This window comes from Zonotrichia albicollis, chromosome 3 (assembly GCF_047830755.1).
Source record: "Zonotrichia albicollis isolate bZonAlb1 chromosome 3, bZonAlb1.hap1, whole genome shotgun sequence".
Lineage (NCBI taxonomy): Eukaryota > Metazoa > Chordata > Aves > Passeriformes > Passerellidae > Zonotrichia > Zonotrichia albicollis.
Genome location: NC_133821.1, coordinates 15,460,109 through 15,484,204, shown reverse-complemented (window position 1 = coordinate 15,484,204; position 24,096 = coordinate 15,460,109). Strand labels below are relative to the sequence as shown.

Sequence of the window (24,096 nt, the reverse complement as noted above, 5' to 3'; positions counted from 1 at the left end):
AGGAAGGCATGACAGTGGCTCAACATCTCCCTCTCAGCCCTCACCAGATTGATGACTGGATTTCATGTCAGCTATTCCTTATCCAAACAAACAGCAACTGCTGTGGCAGCTATGAATTGCAGCAGCTCTGGGATGCAGTGGCACATTCAAATATTTACAACTGCACACAAAATGGAATGTAAGTAAATATCAATTACATTGTTACAGAAAAATTGGCCACATTCTCCCAATAATAAGGTTGTTGATTAAACCAGTTCTGAACAATATCTAATTTAGATAATTATCTTGCATCTAGCTCTGTAAAGTTTCGCATTAGAAAATGAAAATACCAACTATATAAAATTATTTAGTACTACTTATGTCTGATCTAAACCCCTAACTACCAAAGCCAGTACACTCAAATTTGAGAAATAAAATAAAGATCTAATAGATATTAAATGTATTTTCAACTTCTAAAGGCAGTACAAGAGCTAAGTAATTCATCATCTTTTTCACTGTTCCTCCACAAGAAGGGAAGGAAACTTGGATCCAAGTCCTAAGGATTATCAGCATTTGAATGGGAATAAGAACACAGAGCTGAGCCTTCCAAACTTCCCACATGCCCCATCTCACTCCCACAGTGCCCACTGGAAAACTCACCAAAAGGGACAATGATAGGACATGTGATGCTGTAGGCCATGATGACAGTGAACACACACAGCATCCAGGCATACATTGCTCCAAATTCATATTCAAATGCCTGTTGCTAGGAACAAAAACAAAACACCCAAAACTCTCAAGTCATCCATCAATGTGTCAGGAGTTAAGAATAGATTCCCTAAAGCAACAATTCACCTTATCTTATTCGTTCTGAGAGATCAGTTATTTCCCTAAGAGGCAGAAACTATATAATTAGATGAAATATTTTGTGTTTTTATTACCTGGACATACAGAAAAGATGCTGTTTCTTTCTTAGCCTTAAAGTAATTTCTCAGAGAATCTGCATCTACAAGAAGCAGCTCCTTAAAATCACAAGGCAGAAAATAATTGTGCCAGACTCAGAACCTTCACCTTACTGTGGTAGCTACATACAGGCTTTAGTTCCCATTGTAACACCTGGAATTTCAAGTTATAGGATGACACTTCACCTGGAAGTGAAATTCCACCTCTTAAAATGGAATATAGGCAAAAAGATATATTTTGCTAGGTTCAGTTTGAAGCAAGTTGTACACATCTGATGGCTGACAGAAGAAACTAACTCTGGGCAGTTTTAAACAAAAAATCCCCCTGAAGTTCAGACTATAAGATAGAATCAAAACTATTCTATAAAATCCAAATCATAAAACTCTGACTTAGAGCTATGAAGAGATTGATACCTGAAGCTCAGAGCCTGGATTTTGATTTTTGACCATCTCTGACTGGAATAAATCCCTCCCTGCTATCTGTGCTGTGAATGAAGGGAATATGAACCTGCCGCGGACAAGCGAAACAAAGGCTAAAAAAAACAAAAAACAAGTCAGGAGATGATAGTTAATGGTATGAAGGATGGGTGCTGCCACTGTTTCTGACAAGGATCAGCCACTGAAATGCCTGAAGTACCTGTTTGATGTTTTTCCTCTCTGCTGTGGATTTGGCCATGATCATGCGAATGGTGTAGAGGATGAGCCCCGGCAGGCGCAGCAGCTCCATCCCATTGCCCACGAAGGCTGAGGCAATCACATAGTTCACAAAGAAGGCTCCCTGGTCAGGCAGGAAAACACATCTGCCAGGAAAGACACCAGACACTGGCTGGGAGATAGGCAAGCAAACACTGGAGGTGTACAATATATCCCTATTGCCTTTGGAAATCTCTTACTGTGAGAATAAGCACTATGTACGTTAGGAAGTGGCCAGCAGAACTTCGGATAACCTTGCTGTAAAAAAACACTGCACAATGCACACTACACACTACAAACACACTGCAAATGCAGCCAGGGTAGGATGTAAGAGCCTGGCTGAGTTGCAGTTCAGATGAGGAGTAAACTGCTCACAAAAAGATGCAGCTGCCTGATGGGTGGCTGAGAGCAGACAAGAGCATCATCTGATGTCTGCAACAGCAACCTGACACAAGACGAGATAAGACTGCAATAGAATAATTATCTCTCCTAATTTAGTAACTCCTAATTGTCTTCCTGTTACCAATTTTGAAATTGCATTTGTAAATCTATATCCTAATAATTGCATTCTATTCTTTCCCTCCAGGCACAGCAACTTAAAATAACCAATATCTGCAAATTTGCAATGTAATGTGTGTAAAACTGTATATTTTTCAGAAAAAGAACTGCTGCAGCTCTTTGGTCTCACTGTAATCCTTGAGAAGATCCCCTGTCAATGATATGCAACAATCCTCCTCCAATTCCAATATCTTATCATCCTTTCTCTGAAGAAATTCTTTCTAATATCCAGCCTTATTGTCTCCTCCCCTTATTCAGAAGCTCAACATCATCCCAAAGTAGCAACCCTGAGCAAATTTTAATAAACACTAATCAAGGACAGTGAACAGCAAAAAAAAAAAAAACAAACTTAAGTCCTAAGTATTTCTTTACAAAAGAATAGCAAAGAGAGAATATTATTTAGCTGATACTTACTCCAGCCTAACTGCAGAATCAGAGGATTCTCTGTCAAACAGCCAGCGGAAAAAGAAATCCAGGCTGAAAGAAAGATGGTGAATGTAATTCAGTCTCCCACACCTTAGTTCTGTTTAGAAATGCTTCTCTTTTTGAGTAGCTTAAGTCAAGAGAGTATAGAAAGAATTTAGTAGAGCATAGAAAGAGTTTAAGCAAGTAATCTAAACACTACTTCAGCTTTATCACAGTTAATGATAGCTAGAAATAAGAAAAAAGGTACAAAATTAAACAGAACAAAAATATCTGCCTCATAGTAAAGTTTTATTATTAATTTTTAGATAGGACAAATACATGTCATCCAGGGAAACAGACAAAAACTGTAAAGGTGGGAAAAAAAGGACAACTGAAGTATAAGACAGTCAGGAAACTTGGCTCTCAGCTATAATGGTGAGTATGGGAAACTTTTAATTAGCCATTGATCTTACATGGTCTTAAATCTCTTTGTTAAAAGAAAAGCCAGACTTTGGAAACTTTTAAGGGCTCTGAGGATCCCAGATGTAAGATGAATATTGAAACCTAATGTGTAATGATAACACACACACTGAAGGGAGTGGGGGTACATTGGCTACACCTCACAACTAGAAAAGAAAAGTAAGGTGTCTCATTATAAAAGTACTCAGCCATTATCTCATTAAACTATGATTCTTTACCTGGTCAGACCAAGAGAAGGCAGAATCAATACCATGAAGATCAAAAATATGTAGACTTTATGCATCATTATTCTGTTCTCTGCAGATCTATCAACATAAAAAGGCATTGAGTGAGAAGCTCATAGAAAAAGCTGCCACATATGAAGGATCTTTCCTGGACAATGCCAGACTTGTCAGACTCTCAACTTCCCCTACCATATCTCATTGCTACCAGATAAAAACCAAACATCTCTGAGATATTCACCAATATGGACCAAGCAGAATTTTGGTATCTTCTTGGGCAACAAAAATCTTGCTGAATGATAATTCAGCAAGATTTATTTTGTATAAAAAAGTGTCGCAACTGTTTTTTTTTTTTTTTTTTGTATAAAAACAAACAATGACTACAATGTACAAGCACAGCTGGTCTCTCACCCAAAGACACCTTGGAAAGAAACTGCTCTTCAAGTGCCATGCCAAGAGGGATTAAGCAGTTCAGAAAAAGGCACCACTGCCAAGAAACCAGACACTTAGACAAGCTCCCTGTCAGGTGTCAAATCCTGGAGAACAACATGACACTACAAATGCTATACCCCCACTACAGCAGCAGGAACATGGATCCAGTGACAGCCTGTTGCCAGAAAAGTGGAGCTCTGTGAACACTTCAGACTCCTAGAGGTGGGATCTGATAGGGCTTTAAAACCACAGGGGTTTTATTATAGGAACACTTGGGCACTGTGAGAGCCATCAGTGTAACTGAAATCAGACCTGTGATCTCTAGTGACTTCAGAAAATTATTTCAACTGGTGGAGAAGGGCACAAAGTTCATGTGTGCAGCACAGCTACCAAAACAAAGATGATGAAAAGCATCCAACTGTGACAAATAAACAATAGACTCTAGCAATGGTGTCTTAGAAAAGCATTGTGTAAAAATTCAAAAGCAAAAGCACCAGATTTACCTCAGAATATAAAAACAAACAATGACTACAAGTTTTATGGATCAAGACTGAGTGGAGTTGAGATTGCAGTGCCATGCTTTTATCTGTGTGTAGGTAAACAGGGCATCAATTCTGGTACTGCAAACCAAACTGTGCTGAAATCTCCAAGTGGGTTTGACATATCTGGGTTGCCCCAGCTCAGAGTGAAAACCTTGCACCAACACATCTGCTGGGCCTCTGGCCCTATAAATCTTCTCAGATCACCACTGATATCCAACAGATCTGAGCTCTGAACCAGGACTTACATCCAGACCACTTTGTCATGCCAAACAAAAAGATACATGCCCTTTTTATATTGTCAGCCTGGAGGGGATCCAAACCACATGGCCAAGCTTCCCAGAGAGCAAGTTAATGATGGGATTTGGGGCACTTGCCATGCTCCTGTTGAAGCTACACCTCCTGAGCCTGCTTTTACAATATTTTTTTCTGATTAAACACAAAGAGGAGTGAGGTGGGGAGCAGGGGAAAGCATAAGCAAATCATGTGGTCATGTTAGATTTGCTGTGTGGGTTACAAATTACCCAAACCCTGAAGTGTGGTTGTAACACTAGAACAGGAAAGGTCTTACTAAGAGAGGTCTGCAGATTTGAGAGCTCTGGGAAAGATCAGCACTTCATTTATCTCAGTAGTTCAGCTGATAAGGTAAAAACAGAGGAAAAAATTGCTTACTTTGTCCAGTGGGACTCCAGCAAAGTTGAGTAATAGACAATTGTTGGTAACAAAGCTGAGAAGGACCAGAGCAAGAGTGTTGGGAAAAACTGACTGATGACAGGATTCTAGAGGGGGAGGAAATAAGAATTAGTATTAAAAACACTTTAATGGTAGAACAGAGATTCTAACATTTTGCTTTTTGTAAATTATAACAGGATGAAGTGAAAAAATTATATTCAGATAATCTTAAATTGAGTAATGAGTGCTTAGCACTGGCATGCAAGCCAAAAAACCCAAGTGAGATTTGGAATTAAATTCCATGAGAGTGCAAGAGTCTCACAAGTAGTTTTTATGTAGTTTACACTAGCTTGGGGAAATATTTCCAAAGAACAGCTTGCAAGCTCCTTTAGCTGCAGTCAAACTAGGATCAGATATATATGTCATCTTGCTTTGAATCCTATAAGCAAAAAAAAAAAATAACCATCTTACCTCAGCATTAAAAATCCTTCTTATCATAAAAATCAAAATACACAAAATCAAAATACAAAACATCCCTGATTATGACAGGTTGGATTTGAAATTCCATTTCTTTTCCAAAGATTGTTGATTACAACATTTAAAATTATTTAAGTTTGGACTACAATTTTTTACCACAAATACATAAACATGTTATAATAATATAAAACCTCAGATAAAAATTACTTCAAATTATTATCCAGGAACAAAAGAGGGCTAAACACCTGATTATGAACTTATGGTTTTAATCAGCAGCTACATTAAACAGTCCTGAGAATTTCAACTGAAGCTGTAAGGCAGGAATTTCAACTGAAGGTAAAACAATGAAACCCTATCAATTTACCAAAATTATTCGGATTCACAGCTATATCCAAACATATGGCAATACTCACATTAAGGTAGTGAATAGGTTTAGTGACATTGAACTTGTCCATGGTTGAGATGATTATGGAAGGAGTGGTAAGAAAAAACAGCACAATAAAAAGAAGCAAATTAATGCAAGCCCATCTAAACCACCATTTAAATCCACGCACTGAAAGATTTTTCCTGGAGAAAGAAATAAAAATAAAAGGGGCATTAAAACAAGCAGCAAGCATTTGCTGTTAAAAAAAGATATATATATAATATCTGTCAAATAACAGGTGGCACTGCTTTTTCTAAACTGAGCTCTCAAAGTTATATAACAAAGCACCACACAAGTCCCAGTTGCTGTTAGAAATAAAGAGAACTGTGCAAATTCTCTTGAATGATACCATAAATTGTGCTTGCAGAAGAACATATCCAATATTTCATTACAGAAACACAATATCTAACCTAGGTAAGGTTTGGGATGCAACACTTGCATTGTTCAATAATACAGAAGTACTAAACAGAAATGGAACGAGACAGAGAACACAGAGAATTTCTTCAAGAATACCTATCAGAGGCAGAATCTACCAAAAAATTGTGATTTGAACTAAAATTTCAAAAAAATACATATCAGAGGCAGAACCTACCAAAAAAACTGATTTGAAATTAAATTTCAAATTTTCAAACACTGCATTCCTTCCTGCCGTATTAAAACAGCAACTGTAGATTTGAAACAAGTAAAGTTCTTAAATGTTATTTGAGATGGTTCTCAAAAAGACTGGAATGATTTGAGCACCAGGCAAAGCCAAATATTCAGAACAAACAAAACAGGGATACAGAGGTTCAGTAACACCCCTGATTATGACAAGTCTTCTTGGCACATCCCTGGGTCCCTCTTCTCCAAGGTGAAGGGAAGAAAAGGAAAAGAACAGGAAGAAGACAGAGCAGAGTTTACAGAGTGGACCAAGTTATGCTCATCACATGGCAACTCAAAAATATACACATATTTTGAGGATACTCAGCACTAAAACCAAGTTGCTTCCCTCAGATCTTAACAGTACATGTGCACTCAAAAAAGGAAATACTGAGGGAAAGATATAAACAGGATTGGGTTTTTTTAAAATTTTGGGATGGAAAAACTCTAGTCCATTACCCCAATAATATCCACAGACCCCAAGGTCAATGAAGAACACCAGTAATGAAAATAAAGACACAGATCAGCCACATTCCAACACCACATAAAGTTTTAGTTTAGGGTTAAAAAAACCCACACTCATCCCTGTTTGTCCTGTGCCCATTCTAATTCTACATTCTCACCAACAAATGGATGTAAGAGAGGAATCTTACCAACAAATATTCTCAGGGTAAGGAGCATATGTAACCTCCCAGCTGGATACACACAGCTCCCTGCTGTAGGGTGATGGCTGGGGCTCTCCTTTACACTTAATGCTCTGACATTTGCAGGCATTGAAGTCCTTAAGGATGCTGTAAGGAAGAAAAGGAAAATTTTTCCATTTTTTCACACCTGAAAATGCTAAATATGTAATGAGAAAGTCTGGGAATAGTGATAAAGGATTTGGGGTTTTTTATTTATTTTAACAACCTGTGATCAAGATTAAACAACATTGTAACATATTATCCATTAATGACCATTATTTAAACAGCTGCTACCACAGGCCTGAGATCTGTTTTGTTAAAAATAAAAAGCAGTCTTGATTTAAACTGTTTACTGCTTCTACCAACATGAACAACAGCAATGAGTCATATTAAAAAAAAAATTTAAAAAAATCAAAGCCTGAGAGCATTGGAAAAAATAAAAGACAGACAGTTTCCCAAACACATCTTTACATAATACAGCTGTCTTCAAATCAAAGTAGACTAATGAAATGAGACTGCAGACTAATCTTTTACACTAGTATCAAAACCAGCCAATTTTGCCTTGAGTACCAACTCTCAGAAGAATTTTTAGCATGCTAGTATCCTCACAATTTAAAATATTAGCCTCTTTCACCCACTTCTAAAATAATCACAGTGCTTAATTCTATCTTCCAATATTATGAGTTGACTGACACTCAAAATTTAAAGAAAAAAATTAAACATGCCCAAAATAAATGCTATCAAAGATCTCTCAAAGGACAGCAGTAGAAGGGTGAGGAACACATTCAGAAACTATTTTATTACAGCAGCATAGAAACAATAGATATTATATTTAGATGGGGTGATTCCAAAATCTGTGAACATGCTTTTTTCTCAGTTGTGGTTTTAACATAAAGAAGACAGAGAACCACACACAAGAACACCAAACTAACAAACACAACCCTCAACCCCCCAGACCTTTTCCTTACCAGAATTCAAGCAGGGATGTCAGATTAGCAGCATCTTGCAGCAGCAAGCATTTAAGACAATTGATTATTCTTTGATAGGTTATTTTAAAAAATATATATAGAGCAAGTTTTAGCCATCATTAAAAAGCTTCTACAACCACCTGAGTCCCCAGAACCTCACTTCTGGTGTCCAGTTTCTCTCATCCTATTTCAGGGCTCTGCAGAGCAGAGCATCCTAAGGGCACCAAGTAACTTTCTAATTTGATGGGAGCCTCAGCTTCACACATAATTTAATCTAATTTCCCAGGAAATGGAGTCCACCACATTAATTCCAGGCTAAACAAACTAAAATATTTTCAGGTCTTGATGACTGAACTCAGAGATGCCTGCAGTGCAGCTCAGAACACTTGTTCAAGGAGGGACTAGCACATCAAAATTGTACACAACACATCAGTAGCTACAGAAGGAACTTCAGTGCTTATTTCTTCTTTCATTTTCACACCTCCAAATGCTATCTCATTACAAATTTAAGAGAGGAGGCAGATTTCATCACACAATCACTACTCAATGAAAGAATAGCAAGAAAAACTTTCTCTGATATACCAAATTCTTGCAAGAAATTCTACATCCCGGACTTCTTTGAAAAATGGCCTCAAAAACTGCCTCTCTAACATGATTTGAAGGCCAAAAAAATGCAGACAATTTAAACTACAGAGGCTAAGAACAGAAAAAAGCATGATGTGTTATGTTGCAATACAAATATTATCCTGCTTTCCTTCACCCATTTTGTGTTGGCAAAAGATGTTTAAAATATGCCAACAGAACATGGGAGGCTACACATATTTTTCTCTGCAAATAACTGAATAAAAGCACAAAACAACTTCTGCTATTAGGTCTAAACATATATCTATAACAACAGATAAGAGATTTACAGAATTTGTGTATCTCTCACCTGTGGCCATGTCCCTCACTGAGCCTACCCTGCTGAGATGATTTAACTGGCAGTGTAATTTGTACCCATTCTGATAATTTGGTAATTGGACCATTTGCACAGTAGGAAATGGAGTTGTCACTAACTCATATTCAAGAACCAATTAGTCTGGCCTCCTAAAAACCTACCCTGATGGACTGGATCCCACACAGAAGAGAAAGGCTCTTTAGCCCATTAAATGTCCCAAGCCTTTTAGTCCTTTAGGTAATTTCTTCATTCAAAGCATAGAGGCTAAAATACATTTATGGAAAAACTTACCAGAAAGCAAAGCAGAGCAAATCCACAGAAGGGTGAAAAAGAAGAAAGGAAGAACCAACATAAGCAAACAAGGGACATAAACAAGAGATCATTTGTACTATTTTAGTAAAAAGAGAGCAAACAAGACAATGGACAAAACTTACTAGGTTGCCATGGATTTCTCTTGAAATGTTACAAAGGCCATGCCCAGTGGGTTATTATGAACAGCTTGTTCCTCTTTTGAATATTCTTCCTCAAGTTCATTTCTAACTTTGGTATAATAATCTACAGCATCCTCCTGTGGGGAAGTTGATGGCTGTTACATGCAATGTACCAGATGGCCAATATCCTCAATAACACACAGCTCACACAAACCATGGTCACCCTTCCTCAGGCCACTCCCAAAATTACAAATCATGCCACAAGGCAAACACAACAGGAAGATTTTCTTCTACTTCAGTTTGTGCACTAAGATTACATTTCAAAAGTTTCAGGGAATTCCTTTTCTGCGCAGTACAAGAACATGGCAGATAAGCTATGAATGAATAAAGAATTTTCTGAAGGTCAATGAAACATGACACAAACCCTATTTTCTACTCCTCTAATAACCTACTTAGCTATAACTAGAGAAGAACAGAATCTCTTACCCTTTCACATCCTCTCATTTCACAGCAGCAGAATTGACCACATGGCTTAGGGTTGATTTGGACCCTCTTGCCATACTTCTGATGCAGGTGTTCATAGTAAATCAGGCTTTTTTCTGCCTGTTTTCTGCACAAAAAGATACATCCATAACATTTTGCAAGAAAACAGTATCAACATCAAGCTTAAAAAGATTATAATCCCTGAGAGGAAAAAAATTGTGCCGAGGACTGATAGCAAATTAATTAGTCACCAAAGATATTTGCATGCACTTTATTTTAGTTACTTATAAAATTATTTGCTAGTTTGTATAATCATTATACAGCCTACATGTAGTGATGTTCTAGGACTACTCACTACTTGTAGTGAGGGTCCAGGAAAAATAACAACCCAATTTTATTTTTGAGAGCCCAGAAGACAACACTTGTCTCTCCTGTGACCAGTACCTCTGGCCAAAGCAGCAGGGTTAACAGTTATTAATTCAATAGTTCAGTTTTTCACTTTGTCTGTCTATAAATAATTAAGTACATACATAAATGAATAATTAGCAAGTCAAAACTTAATTTAGGCAACACACAACATATCACACCAACAAGAGATGGGCTGAGCCCCATAAACTCCTTTAAAACACAGCTGAATCTAACTGAAGAGCAGAACTTGAAGAGCAGAATCCACCTTTAGGATACACCAGGTTAGTGCTGCTGGTGTATGTTGATTAAGGACTAACACACCATTCAAAGAATTATGCTAAATTTGTGTAAGTTACAAAAACAGGTACCTTTTTTTGAAAAGGTTGATAAGCCTGGCTACATCATAACACAGTTGCACCTCCAGCACAGTGCAGGTTGGGTAGGCATCCCTGAAAGGAAGCAGCACATGAGAGCAGTAAGAACAGAAAGTACAGTGAAGAAAGTGTTTCAAGAGCAGCACTGGTATCTAACTGACAACTCATCGCTCATTTCATTTCCGAATGAGGTATCAGAGAGCAGAGACTTCCACAGACAGCAATTGGAAGTCACTCAATATGAGATGCACAACTTTATTCCAAGAAAAAGTTGTGTGGGGGCATGACTGGAAAGTGTGGATACACAGACACTTGCTTAAATTCTGATTTAAAGATCAGTTAACCAACTTGATTGAAATATAATCTTTTCTGAATTTTAAAATTTATCTCCTTGGGCAGGGAAAACTACCAGGAGAATTCTACATCTCCCATTCCTAGACAAAGATGGAAAGAAACTTTTTACAAGGGCATGTAGTGACAGCATAAGGGAGAATGAATTCAAACAAAAAGAAAATAGGTTTAGATTTGATATTAGGAGGAACTTCTTCACTGTGAGGGCAGTGAGGCCCTGGAACACAGAAGTTGTGGATGCCCCATACCTGGAAGTGTTCAGGGTCATGTTGGATGGGGCTCTGAGCAACCTGGTCTAGAGGAAGGTGTCCCTGCCCATGGCAGGGAAATGGAACCTGATGCTTTTTAAGGTCCCTTCCAAGCCAAACCATTCCATGACTCCAATGTTATCACTCAAGTGTGGGACTTACGTGAAATGGTTTTGCACGATCTCTTCGCTCGCATTTTTTGGAAGACCAGTTATGAACAATGTGCACTTAACCTGGGAGAGAAAATGTAATTACATTTTGATAAGATACATTACAAAAGAGAAAACAAGAATATACAGAAGGCCAAGACACAGCACAGTTAGCTGTGTAGTAGAGCAGGAAAAAAGGTAGATAATTGTGATTTTGGTGGGAGCTCATTTATTTAAGACAGCACCTTCTACACTGGTAATAGGTTACAGCAAAACTTCACAAAGCCCTGCCCAACCCCCTTCTTTCCATTTGTTTTCACAATTCACTCAGTAGAGCATTGCCTTCAGTCAATTCCTTCACTTTTATGTCACATTCTAGCATGCAGGAGGCACATTAGCCATTTTCTTTTTTAGCATTATCCAATGGCAAATATACTTTTTTCACTCCAATACAGACACTTACTATGTTTTCTTCTTTATATGTGACATACTTCATGTGATGTCTCATGAAGACAACAGTCAGAATCAGGTAAACAACAGCAAAAACTGTGTGCAGCCATAGAAGATTATTGCTGTCAGACAAAACAAATATGAGAAATAGGAAGAACCAATAGATAGAAGCAGACATCAGAATGACAATCAGATCAAAACCTCTCACTGAACTCAAAACAAGGAAAAAAGGCAACTACTGGTAGTCAGCCACACCTATGCAGATGCCTTGGACAGCCAACAGGATTATTTGCTTCTCATAAAATTCTATGGGGCATGGAGCTAAAAAGAAAACAGATGCACTATGACATGGACATATTTAGGCAGTGTTTGGCTTTTACTTTCTCATTCAGATGGCATATGTGACATATGATGCTATTTGCCAAAATGTTTGTTATTTACTTTATTATTTACTGTGCTGAGTGCATAATTAAACTCTCCTTGAACATAATCCTTACTCAAATTGAAAACAGCCTCATACAGGGAAGAAATTTTGCTCTTCTGAAAGCTCCTTCTTCAAAGCTTAAAGAAGTTCTGTTCTGTGAACAGCTCTTCAGTTTTGTGAAGAGCATTAATAATTGCAATTAAACTAAAATACAGGAACCTATTTTACAGATAAAAAAAATCTCCATCAGTTACTTGGTTTCATAACATGGTTAAACAAAACAGTAATACTACTGGCCATAGTGCCAGGGATGGATGTGAATTGATCAAGAATAAATCAGAAGATTTGTGTAGAGCTCTGTACTTTTACTGTTTTACAGACTTTTAAAAACACATTGAAGTAATTTTAATTGTAATCTCAGATGGGAGAGATATGCACACACATAAATCTAATGTAAGGGAATTTAAATCATCCCAGCTGCAGATTCCTTCTGAAGCATGGTTTCCTTTAATGGGGAAATTTCTGAAAAGAATATCACTGGGTGTGCAGTCATTAGCCAAGAGAAACCTGTGGTGTAAGAAGTGAAAGCTGAGAGACCAGAAGCCCACTCTCAGGATTTCTTATCAGCCCTGCAAGTGCACAGCCTGAAGCAGAACATATCCCAGTTTCAGCTGACAGACAGGGATTAAGTTATTCCAACCCCATGAGCCATGCTGCAATATCAATTCTTGTGTTTAGAGACCATGGAGGGAACAGACATCAGCACAGAGGGATCCTGCAAGACTCACCTGGTTTGTAAATTTACTATAGTTGTTCTTCCAAAACTATAGGGATCTTTATCTAAGAGGAACAAGAGAAGAAGGAAAATTAACAGGTGCAACACTTACTGTCAGAAAGTCATCTTTTATTCTATTTTTTAAAGAAGCTGATATATTTCTTTTTAATGCTGAGCAAGTTCATTCATAAAATTATTTAGAATCATAATCAATGCTGGTTTACTCTGTCCTGTGTTTTAAAGTTGGAAAAGACACCCTAGATTATACCACATTCAAGTCATCAAGAAAAACAATAGAGTGTTTTGAAAATCTATACATTAGATCTTTGAAGCTGTTCTCTTTCTCCCTCCAATCTCCCTTCATGTCCATTTACAATATTGCTTAGGGGTTGAACATATTTCCTTCACGTTTTTCTTTCATCTTAACTGATTTCTTATCTCAGGCTTTTAAGCTGCATTAATTCAGTCTTGACAAAACAGTGCTGACAACCTTGCTAAGGTCAAAAATGGGTTTGCATGGCATTATTTCAATAGACTGCCAAGTATTAAAAAACTTATAATGCAAGTGAGGGAAAACTGAGCAAATGATCACAAAGGAAAAGGAGTTTAATGTATCTAGAAAGCCAAACAATCCTTCCAGCCCAGACTGTTAAACCACATTGCAAGTTAAGTCATCACAACTGAAAATGCACAAATCACCTTACAGTGGAAGAGGAGGAAGAAGGGGAGAGATACTAAAGTTTGGTTTCTGCTGTATTTCCTAGACTCACAAAGGTTAATGCAGAAAAACAGAAGCTATATTGTCATGCTTTAATAAAAAGCTCATTTTAATATAACAAGAGAATTGCCAAGAAAGAGCTCATAAAAGGGAGGTCAGAGATGGAAGTGCCAAAGGTAAACAATACAAAAAGGAAAAGGTACAATGTACCCTATTACAGACAAGAACTGTGTCACAAGGCTCTTAAAAACCATGAACAACACTTGAAACATGATCTTGAGGAGGCTGATACAAAGCCAGGTGTGAAATGGGATTCTAAGGGCTCATAATCAAAAATAGAAGAATGTATGAACAGGGTTTAACAGAGACCTCACTCAAAGAACTCAGGTTTTCCACCAGCAAATGAATGGCAGACTAGAGGATATTGGAGGTGCCACACTGGAAGACATAATGAGGACTAGACTGCAAGAAATATGAAATGAAATTTATCTAGTCAGCAGTGACAAAGTCTCTGCAAGATTTGTCCAATTTTGAGACACAAACCAAGACATAAAGGAACAATGGCAGACAGTGTAGTTAGATTAAAAGAAAAATTCAAGGCATGGCTGATGATTTTATGATCAGCCAAATGGAAAATATTTCTCATTGGAGACCAAATTAACTGGTTTGTTTAGAGAAAGAGGGAAAAGCAGATAAAAAATGTTTATCATTCTCAAGTAGCTACAAGGATTTTGTAAAGAGGAAAAGAATAATCTATTATCTCCAGCGACAGATGAGAAAATTTATTTTAAATTAATTGAAACAAAAGAGGTTCAGACTGGATACTAGAAAAAGATTTCTCAGCTGTGAAGATGTTTTCCATTGACTATCACCACCAATAAAAACCATAATGATCAACCCCAGTTAAGAGGGCATGGGTAAAGTTAATCCTGCCTTGAGCCTTTTTAAGTCTTGTCATCCAAGTCTTATCTGCAATCCTCTTTCTGACAACTGTTGAAAGAGCCCCCTACAACCACACAAATTCCACATCAGACTGAGGGGGTGTGCTGGGCTTCTGTGGCCAGGTTTAGGTAACAGGGAGGCAACAGGGGTGGATTCTGTGAGAAGCTGCCAGAAGCTTTCTCTGTGTCCAAAAGAGCCAATTCCAGCCAGCTCCAGGACAGACCCACTGCTGGCTGAGGCCAAGCCAGTTAGGAATGATAGCAACACCTCCATGATAACATGAAAAATGTTCCTGTGCAGATCTAACTGCAGGCAGGGAAGAGCTGAGTGAGAATATGTGAGAGGAACAAGTCTGCAGACACCAAGGTCAGTGCAGAAGGAAGGGCAGGAGGTGCTTCAGGCACCAGAGCTGAGGTTTCCCTGAAGAACCATGGGGATGCAGAGATCCACCTGCAGCCCATGGAGCAGACCCACATTGGAGAAGGTGGATGCCTGAGAGGAGGCTGCAATCCTGTGGGAGACCTGTGGACTCATGGAGAGAGGAATCCATGTGGAGCAGCTTTCCTGGTGGGACTTGTGACCCTGTGGGGGACTCACACTGTGCATGGAGGACTGCACCCTGTAGAAGAGTGACTTAAGGTGCAGCAGTTTGTGAAGATGGCATCCAGCCAGAGTCAACCCACTAGAGTAGTTAAAACACCACCTTATAAACTTTACCAAAATTTAAAAAAAAATCCTAAAGAGTTTTTGCTATTATATAAAATAAAGAACCGTTCTAAGAACACAAAAAAAATAAATCCTTACCAAGCAGATCACCTGAGAGGTTGACAGGCAATATCACACACACAGACAAAATGCTGATGGCAATCAGCAGGCAGATGATGTGGCGCTGGAAGGCGAGGTAATGGATGGCATCTTCCCCACACCTCTCGTGAATCTCATCATCACTGCAGCAGCCAGAAAAACACATGGTCAGCTTACTTAATCTTCTTGGGAGTGGTTTATGAACATATATTAAATCCTGAGTCTACTTAGTGACATTCCCATTCCCATCAATCCCTACTGGCTTTCAAAATGGCTGTGTTCTTTCACGTGGAAATTCAGGTTCCAAAATGTGTTTTCCTTGTGCAATGCCACTATACAAAACTCAACACTAAGGAATTTAAGGTTGAAACAATAATCTGAAAAGCAAATATGAATCCAAATTCTTTTGGACTAGAAGAAGACAAAGCCTTTTGCTGTGATTTCCTGCTTCATGCCTAGCTCTCCAAATTTAAGATCAGTGACAGTATCCAGTCAGTCCATAAAGGCCTCCTAGGAGGCAAATTACAACAGAACCACCTCACTCTTATGGCACCCAGCTAACAGGAGATAGAAAAGGTTTTGCAATGAACTCTCACCATCTCTCCACTGCCAGCACATTAGATCATCAGAATAGGAGAACTTAGAAAAGGAAGGAACTGAACTAGCAAAAATGGAGAAGAACAGGCTTAACTCCCACCCCTTTCATATTTCAATATATCCAAACTAGAAACTGGTTTTTAAAGTCATGATCTACTAAGCCCCAAGAGACATAAAGAACACACATCACATGTCTAACATTCAGTTTCTGGGAAACACTGGGATGGACTTTCCCTAGGTAGCCAGTTCCAGCCCCAACCAAACCACCAGTTCTCCACAGAAACCCCCGCAGGGAAATCCCACTGCCTGCCTGGGGCCCTGCTGGCTTCAAACAGGGGAACACCTACGAGGTACTCTTTGAAGAGTAAAATCCTGGAGTGTCATTATTAGCTCTGAATCCATATAAATGCTGTATATTCCCTCAGATTCACACACTGTCCCAAGATTGGGAAGTCCCTGGGCTTCTAGCAGGACAACTGTATCCTGAAAAAGTATTCCCTTGTTTTCACTTCCTTTTTTCAACCAACCAGAGGCACCTGTAGCAGTGCTTGTATTAAAATTCTATCTACTCAAATGGAAAAATAACCCCCAACATTTTGGAATGGAAACCACTTTTCTAAATTAAAAAAGATCAAAGCAAACCACAGCTCACTATTTCTGTTTCACATACTTACTGCATCCGAAAAGCAGCTGTAATCCAAGAACAAAACCCCTATAAATAAAATAAAAATTTTAAAAAGAAGTTTTTAGAAGCTGACATACAAAAAATAGAGTCTAATCCATCCCATTATGATAAGTCTTTCTATTAAGACAATATCTTAGCTAAAAAGCTGGTAGCTTGTTGCTCTGAAATACAAGGGACTAATACAAGTTAATCAGTTAAATGCTTGTTAAAAACACTGCTGTGATTACATTAAAAGAAAGGCTTCTCATATAGGTTTACAAATCCCCCAATGAAACTGGATAGCAGAATTCACATCTCACTGAGCACCCCACAATGATTCAAAAAAAACCCCTTTCTCTCTCAAAAGGGCCCCTCTTTCAAGTGAACATTATCCAACTAAATAGACACATGTTACTCCACAGTTAAAGTTGCTTTATGGTTTTAAAAAGATGGAGTAAAGTACACAAATAGCTGAGCAATCCTGATCAACCACTAGTATGCTTTTGATGCTCACACCAATCATTAATTGCAAGGCTAGATATTAAATTGATGCATGTATATGTAAAATGTTGAAAACTTAGGATGCCACCACTGGGCAACTCTTGCATGGCTCATTCTGAAGTTGCAACACAAAATTATAGGGGTGTACCAACTCAACAATTTCAGAAAGACCATGGAGGGAGCCAGTTATTGGCCAAAATATTACCCTCCACTTCAAACCATTTTGATTATTGAGAGTGCATAACATTATTATTAACCTCACACTTGCATCCAGTTTTCTCAACACTGTGAGGAAAACAATGTACGGTGAAGAACAACTGGGTATTATTGGCAATGTGAACTCAATGTAACTTTTTCAACTGTCATCCCAGTACAAATTTTCTGCTAGGTTTCTTTTTTTACTCTCCCCTCCCCCTTTGAAACACTAACATATAGTCCCTCTCTAAATTTAAAGAAAAAACAACAAAACAACAAATCAGACTTAGAAACAATGACACAAGATACTGGTTTTATGATATGGCAAGAGTTGGTCAGGAAACAGAGATTATGCATGGTTTTATAGAGACACAGTTGACAATGCACTATTAATTTTTGCATAGAGATGGACTTCCAGTTTAATGATGGTTCATTGAATGGCAAATTCCAGCAGATTCCATTCAGGAAGCATTATCAGAACTCTGAGATATTTACCTTATCATACTCAAGATCTTCAGGTACTGATGATGATGTTGACAGCCGGTTATATCTTGATTCACTAAAACACATGAAGGGATGCATTTTAGTATCTTTAACAACAGAGCATGGAGTTTTACAGAATTATTTCAACTTTAACAATTCTGACTAAGGGATGTAGCACAAACACACTCTTTCACTTATTACAGCTGTGGTTTTCACCCTGTAGCACATGGCTGATTATAGAACTTGTGTGTGTCTCCTGCTGAACAGAGAGGACACACGAGCTCAAGACATGAGAGCACAACTGAGCTTGAAAGAAAATAACATTTTATCAAGTTATTAAAGCCACTGTGATGTAACAGAATGCAACACAGGTTTGGGAACCTAGCCAGGATCAGATTTGCAAACTGCCTTCCTGTTTGGACATTCCTCACTAGAAGACATGACTTCTTTCCCCTCCATCTTTCTTCCTTTATGGTACAGCCATTACTCAATTTCTCTTCACAACTAAATCCCTGCAAAGCCACCTCCTCACACAAACAGTCCCGTAGCAAGGCTAGAAACATTTAGAAACTCTGTAGCCCTCAAAAGTAGCAGAGGGCCTGTTTTCAGTTTGTTGCTAAAAAGAAATGTTGCAATGGTAATTACAGGAGGACACCTGTTAGATTCCTGGGTGTCTGTAATTTTGGCCAGCAGGCTCAGCTCTCAGTCCAGCAGCACAAAAACAGAGGCTCCTGGGTGTCTGACTGCTCCAGCCTGCTGCTCCCAAGCCTCCACAGCACCTTCATGACTGCTGCCTCAGCCAGCTGGATTAAAGCCTGCTCAGTTATTGCTCATTCTATTTTACATCATCTGTCTTTCACAACTGTCCATAGATTACACCTAAAAACAGGGTTTGAGCTCTTTCCAGTAGCTCACTTGTGAATTTACCACAATTTGATTGCACCAGGAAGAGGCTTGCTGTTAAAGTTTCCTCACTTCACACACAGACAGCTTGGATTTTAAACATCCCAACATATCACCCTACATTAAAAAAAAATCAAATGCTCCTTTGAAATTACTATAAATCAATGAAGAATTTCAGAAACCTGCAGAAGTCAGTTTTTCCTTTTGAACCCTTGGGAGATTTTGTGGCATGGGCTGTGCAAGGAGCTCTGGGAATACACTGGGCTTGAGCCAAGACAAACAGAATGGTTCATATCCCTCTGCACAGAGGCACACTGCAAACATCAATGTGCAGCGTGTCAGCAGACAAGCAGCCTCTTTCCTTCCCTCCACTTCCTTAACTCACAGCTGTGGGATGAAATCCATGGCAATGGAAACACAGAATTATGGCTGAAACCATGGACAGTAACTCTGAGGGGGATGAATTCACACAAAGCAGTGTGAGGGCATTTTTCACAAATGTGCAGGTGATTACAAGCATATTTAATTGATATAAATGCACCTAATATAAGCTACATTTGCTGTACTTTCCTCCCCAAATGATTCAACAAGTCAGTCTGATTACATATCTTATTTACCTTTCAACTTCTGACACCAGAGCAACACGACCATAGTCCCAGAATCTCTTCCTTATAATGGAAAACAGTAAGATTAAAATCTAGAAAAAAAAAAAAAGGAGACATTAAAATATTTCTTTTTCCCATTGCAAAATAATCATTCTTAGGTGTGCAAGAATTGACCAAAAATGCAGTCCTAGCTCCTAAATAAATTATCATTTATCAATCATTTATATATCAATCAACTCAGTGGTGGCCATGCTATGGACCAATCTATCTCTGATCTCTGCAATGTATTTTTATCTGTCCCCTATATTTTCCCTTTTTGAAAGAGACAAAGAAAACAAGAAAAAAGCTCCATCACTGAGTATTTCATAGCTTCTTTTTTTTTTTTTTTTTTTTAAGCAAATTGCTCTACAAAAAGCAGTGAAGTGACAGGGCCTGTTTTCTTTGCATATGCAGCATACACCCTCACCTTCTGGTTCCTCCTCCATCCCATGGAATTCCTTATTCTGAACAACCTGTTTGGCTGGAAAGTGGTGTGAGTGATATAATTTACTGGGATCAAATACTGACTGGCCAGATTATCTCTGTGTCAAGATTACACAGCTCCATTTCCACATTTCACAATTAATATAACTTTCTTATGAGAGCCTTCCTCCTAACAGAGAGGATTAATTTAGATTTTCCTCCTTCACCTGGCCATTAAACTTGGTGCAAGCAGGAAAGTTCTCTAGGTTCTTCACAACTCTGGTTGAAATTGGCTGTAGTATTCTACTGTTATTAGGTAGATAAAAATGAGAAGAGAATGAAATATATAAACCTCACTTCCTTTGGAAACCTACCTAGAAATAACACATCAGAAACCCATCAACTGACAGTTACTAAAAGGATATGCAGTAAAAATGTCATGAAAATAAGAATGCAGGAGCTGATAGATAATTTTTAGTACTTGGTACTTGAAGAGAAGAGGCGTCTTCTGCACTGCACCCAACTCTCCACCTAACCCTGCTTGAGTGCAGAGTTCAACAGCAAGGAACTCAAAAAGCAGACTCTGTATTAAAACTGAGCCACAGCTTTTAAAAAAAGGCAAACACTTCAAGTCAATCTTATTAAATGCTGTGCCACTGGTGACACTGAGCTGTAAATGCTGTACATCCTCAGAAAATGGATTTATGGCAGCATACACCAAATCAACAGCAAAAATGTCACTAAATAACTTTGAGGAATATCCTCTACATTCTTATAAAAGAACCAGCTCAGAGCACAGCGACTTTACAGTTTCTTCACAGCAGATTTCTAGAACTCAGAAACTGCTATACTTTTTGTCTATTTTATTACCACAGACCCTCTTCTCAGGTCAGTTTGCAGGTCTGCAGCCCTTTTTCCTGGTGGCTGAAGACCACCTAGACCTAGCTTACAAAAATAACCACAAGTTTTAGTGCAGTTTCAGGCCTATCCTGGAGCAACTAATCATATTCCATCTTTTCTCAGGACTGAGCTGGTTGATACTTCATCTACAACTTCAGAAAATCTAATTTTAAAAAGCTGTTTTTTCAAAAGGCAATCCAGTGTGGAAAAATTTCACAACTGAGTTAGTGACGGTGTCCCCTTCCTGAAAATGTACCCAGTGCTTAAACCCAAATGTTCTTGCAGTTAAGATAAAACATGAAAAATTGAGCTGCAAGCACAAAATTCACTGCCCCCACAAACAGATGCTGTAAAAGTGCACTCTCCCTACATCTACACATCCAACAGTGGCACCACCATCCCATCTGTCTGCAAACATTTATCAACCCTTGAAAAGCACTTTGATGTTCCCAGGATGGCCTCAACTCATTTCTTATCCTGAACGTTCTCAGAAACCAAATTCCAACCCAATAAATAAGAGAATTCAGAGAACAATCTCACTTTTGCGAAGGTCAGAAAGAAAGTGAAAGAAATAGAAAACTGGGCTTACAAAAAAGAAGGTTACATCAAGCAGCAGGACAGTTGGGATTCCACCAAAGGTGACTCCTTGGAGCACTGTGCTGCCCTGGGCAGTGCTGTAGCAGTAAGTCTCATTTGTTCTGTTGAAAGGATCACTCCTGTTCCCAAAGATGCCTAGATGAGAATGTCCAAAACCCAGAAAATAGAAAGGGTTCATTTTTTCTATCCCTTTAAAAGACAAAAAAAAAAAAAAAGAAAAGAAAGAGAAAAAGTGAAACAAACTTGTGAAAAGCCTGGTTGGTACTTGAGAGATATACTAATATTATAAGCATAAAAAGTGGAGGAAGATGCAACCAGAAAACTGCTTTGGGTGCCTTTGGCAATCTCTTCCTTTCACATGTGAAATGTTTTGCAATAACTGGCAGGTTCAGCTACCAGCAGTGCCTAGACAAGAATTCCAGACATCTAGGGAACCACATTCTTTTACAGAGATCTGAGGAAAACTGCAGAAGATCCCTCCCAAAAAAAAACCCCTTCCCTGTCATTTAATCCATAACATCTAACTGCATATTCCAGCCTGGAGTGCGATTCTAGGAATCACACATGGTATTACATACTCCAGTAACAGCAGTTTGAAAGTTTTGCTCCTAGCTGATGAGCAAGTGTGAATGCAGCAGCTTGTGAACTTTGTATTTAAATGTCAAAGCCTTGAGATCATAAACAATTTCTAACCACTAATTCCACAGAAAAGAGCCACTACACAAATACACGTTTCTTTCTGTTCTTGGAATATTGGGTGATTTTCCTTTTTCAAAATAATTCAGCTGAAAGGCCAGCACAGCTGGCCAGTTATTGCATGTCACAAACAAGGAAGAACAAAGAGTATTTCTCAGAGAACAGACATCTGCCTCATTTTAGTCAACTGACCTGATCAGATACCGTAGTACCATACAAGAATGCACCAGATTTGGCTATTGATACAAAGTTCTTTTTATCAGTGCAGGCAATTGCTCGTTTATTTTGGGGCTTTCCACTTCAAACATTTCCTTTCTTGGATCTTATTTACTTGCTGATTCCCGAGTATTGCTTCATGCAGAACACGCTTCTGACTCATAAATTCACAGAGAAACCACTCCTCAAAAAACCCTCGAATCCTTCAAAAGCAAATATTCTAGGTCCTCATCACACAGGTCCAGGGACATTACTTTCGGGATGTTTTGCCTCTAACGGGAATGCACGTGTCTCTGACGAGATGCTGAAAACGAAACAAACAACAAAAAATACAAATAACTAAATATTCTCCTTTTAAACAGCGGGAAAACAGCACGGAGGGCGCTCCTCCCAAAGCAGCATTTGCTAAGTGCTGGGCAGCGCCACGCGGTGAGGAAGAAATTTTGTCTCAGCTGATGTGTTTCATCACGGGGAAAAAAAAAAAAAAAAAAAAAAAAAAAAAAAAAAAAAAAGAGAGAGAGAGAAAGAAAAAACCCCATAAAAGTTGTGCCCTGACTCTATCCTTGCTTTCTACGGACTGAAATTTAGCGCTGCCGGAAAAGAGAGCGTTTTTGAGGAGCCTTGGGGAATCTTCAGCACAAGCCTGCACGCTAAACTCCAAGCAACACGCTGGAGTTTATCAAACGCTGCTTCCAACCCTCGAAAGCAGCTCTTTTTAAACAAGCCGGCCGCCAGGCAGATAAAGGGCACGGGAAGAGCTCCCACGGGTGGGGCTGGGCCGCAGGAGCACCGGGCGGGCTCCGGGAACAGAACCGGGTCCGTGTGGGGCTGGGAGCCCCCGGCGCTCCCCGCTCCGGCGGGGACGCGGAGCCGCGGCGGGCGGAACCGGCTTCCTCAGGAGCACATTGGGAAGAGCCGGGCTCGCCCCGGGAGGAGGGAGCGAGTCCCTCCGCTCCAGAATAGGGTGCTCTGAGCCAGAGTAGGGTGCTCTGAGCCAGAGTGGGGCGCTCTGAGCCAGAGGGGGCTCAGCGCCCTGCCAGGAGGGTTCGCCATTCCCGGCGCTGCCCGCCCCGACCCCGCTGAGGAAGGGGGGGTCCTGCTGAGGAGGGGCCGCGCTCACCTCGCCCGCTCCCCTCCCCGCACGGCGCCTCTCCCGCCCTCCCTTACCTGCGTCGGGGCGGCCTCTCCTACCCCCGCCCTTCCCTCCTCTGCCTTTCCCTCTCCTGCCCACCCGCCCCGTCACCTCACGGGCGGTATCGAGATCCCGGCCCGGCCCCGGAGTTACGAGCACGGGCAACAAGTCCCGGCGGCGTCTGCGCATGCGCCCGCGGCCCGCTGTCAGCGCTCCCCCCCACAGGCCGCTCCGGTGCCACCCTCCCTGGGACAGTGCCGCCCCCGCTGGGACAGGGCCACCCTCCCCGGGACAGTGCCACCCTCCCCGGGACAGGGCCGCCCCCGCTAAGACAGGGCCACTCCCGCCGGGACAGTGCCACCCTTGCCGGGACAGTGTCACCCTCGCGGGGACAGGGCTGGTCCGGCAGGGACAGGGCCACCCCCGCCAGGACAGGGCCACCCCCGCGCCTCCCTGAGGGAGCGGACCCTCAGCTAACCGAGGGAACGCTGCTGTTATTATCCAGCCTCAAAAGAAGGC

General features: G+C 39.9%; 1 protein-coding gene across 2 annotated transcripts in view; it reads right to left on the bottom strand.

Annotated features, from left to right (window-relative positions):
* Window positions 1–23,829, bottom strand: part of TMEM63A (transmembrane protein 63A) — a 34,775-nt gene extending 10,946 nt beyond the window's left edge. Inside the window, exons 1-20 of one of the 2 annotated variants that reach the window (XM_074536814.1) lie at window positions 23,689–23,829; window positions 22,422–22,749; window positions 21,526–21,722; window positions 19,587–19,666; window positions 18,079–18,142; window positions 16,898–16,935; window positions 15,627–15,769; window positions 13,176–13,227; window positions 11,977–12,085; window positions 11,527–11,597; window positions 10,760–10,840; window positions 9,987–10,110; window positions 9,504–9,637; window positions 7,135–7,272; window positions 5,832–5,985; window positions 4,942–5,048; window positions 3,296–3,382; window positions 2,607–2,669; window positions 1,579–1,741; window positions 640–745 (exon numbers count right to left, since the gene is read on the bottom strand). In XM_074536814.1, coding sequence (XP_074392915.1) covers window positions 640–745; window positions 1,579–1,741; window positions 2,607–2,669; window positions 3,296–3,382; window positions 4,942–5,048; window positions 5,832–5,985; window positions 7,135–7,272; window positions 9,504–9,637; window positions 9,987–10,110; window positions 10,760–10,840; window positions 11,527–11,597; window positions 11,977–12,085; window positions 13,176–13,227; window positions 15,627–15,769; window positions 16,898–16,935; window positions 18,079–18,142; window positions 19,587–19,666; window positions 21,526–21,711 — 1,900 coding nt within the window. In that variant the 5' untranslated portion in view covers window positions 21,712–21,722; window positions 22,422–22,749; window positions 23,689–23,829. Of the gene's footprint in view, window positions 1–639; window positions 746–1,578; window positions 1,742–2,606; window positions 2,670–3,295; window positions 3,383–4,941; window positions 5,049–5,831; window positions 5,986–7,134; window positions 7,273–9,503; window positions 9,638–9,986; window positions 10,111–10,759; window positions 10,841–11,526; window positions 11,598–11,976; window positions 12,086–13,175; window positions 13,228–15,626; window positions 15,770–16,897; window positions 16,936–18,078; window positions 18,143–19,586; window positions 19,667–21,525; window positions 21,723–22,421; window positions 22,750–23,612 lie in introns of both variants that reach the window. The other variant, XM_074536815.1, reaches the window with a different exon arrangement.
* Window positions 23,830–24,096: the final 267 nt, after the last annotated feature.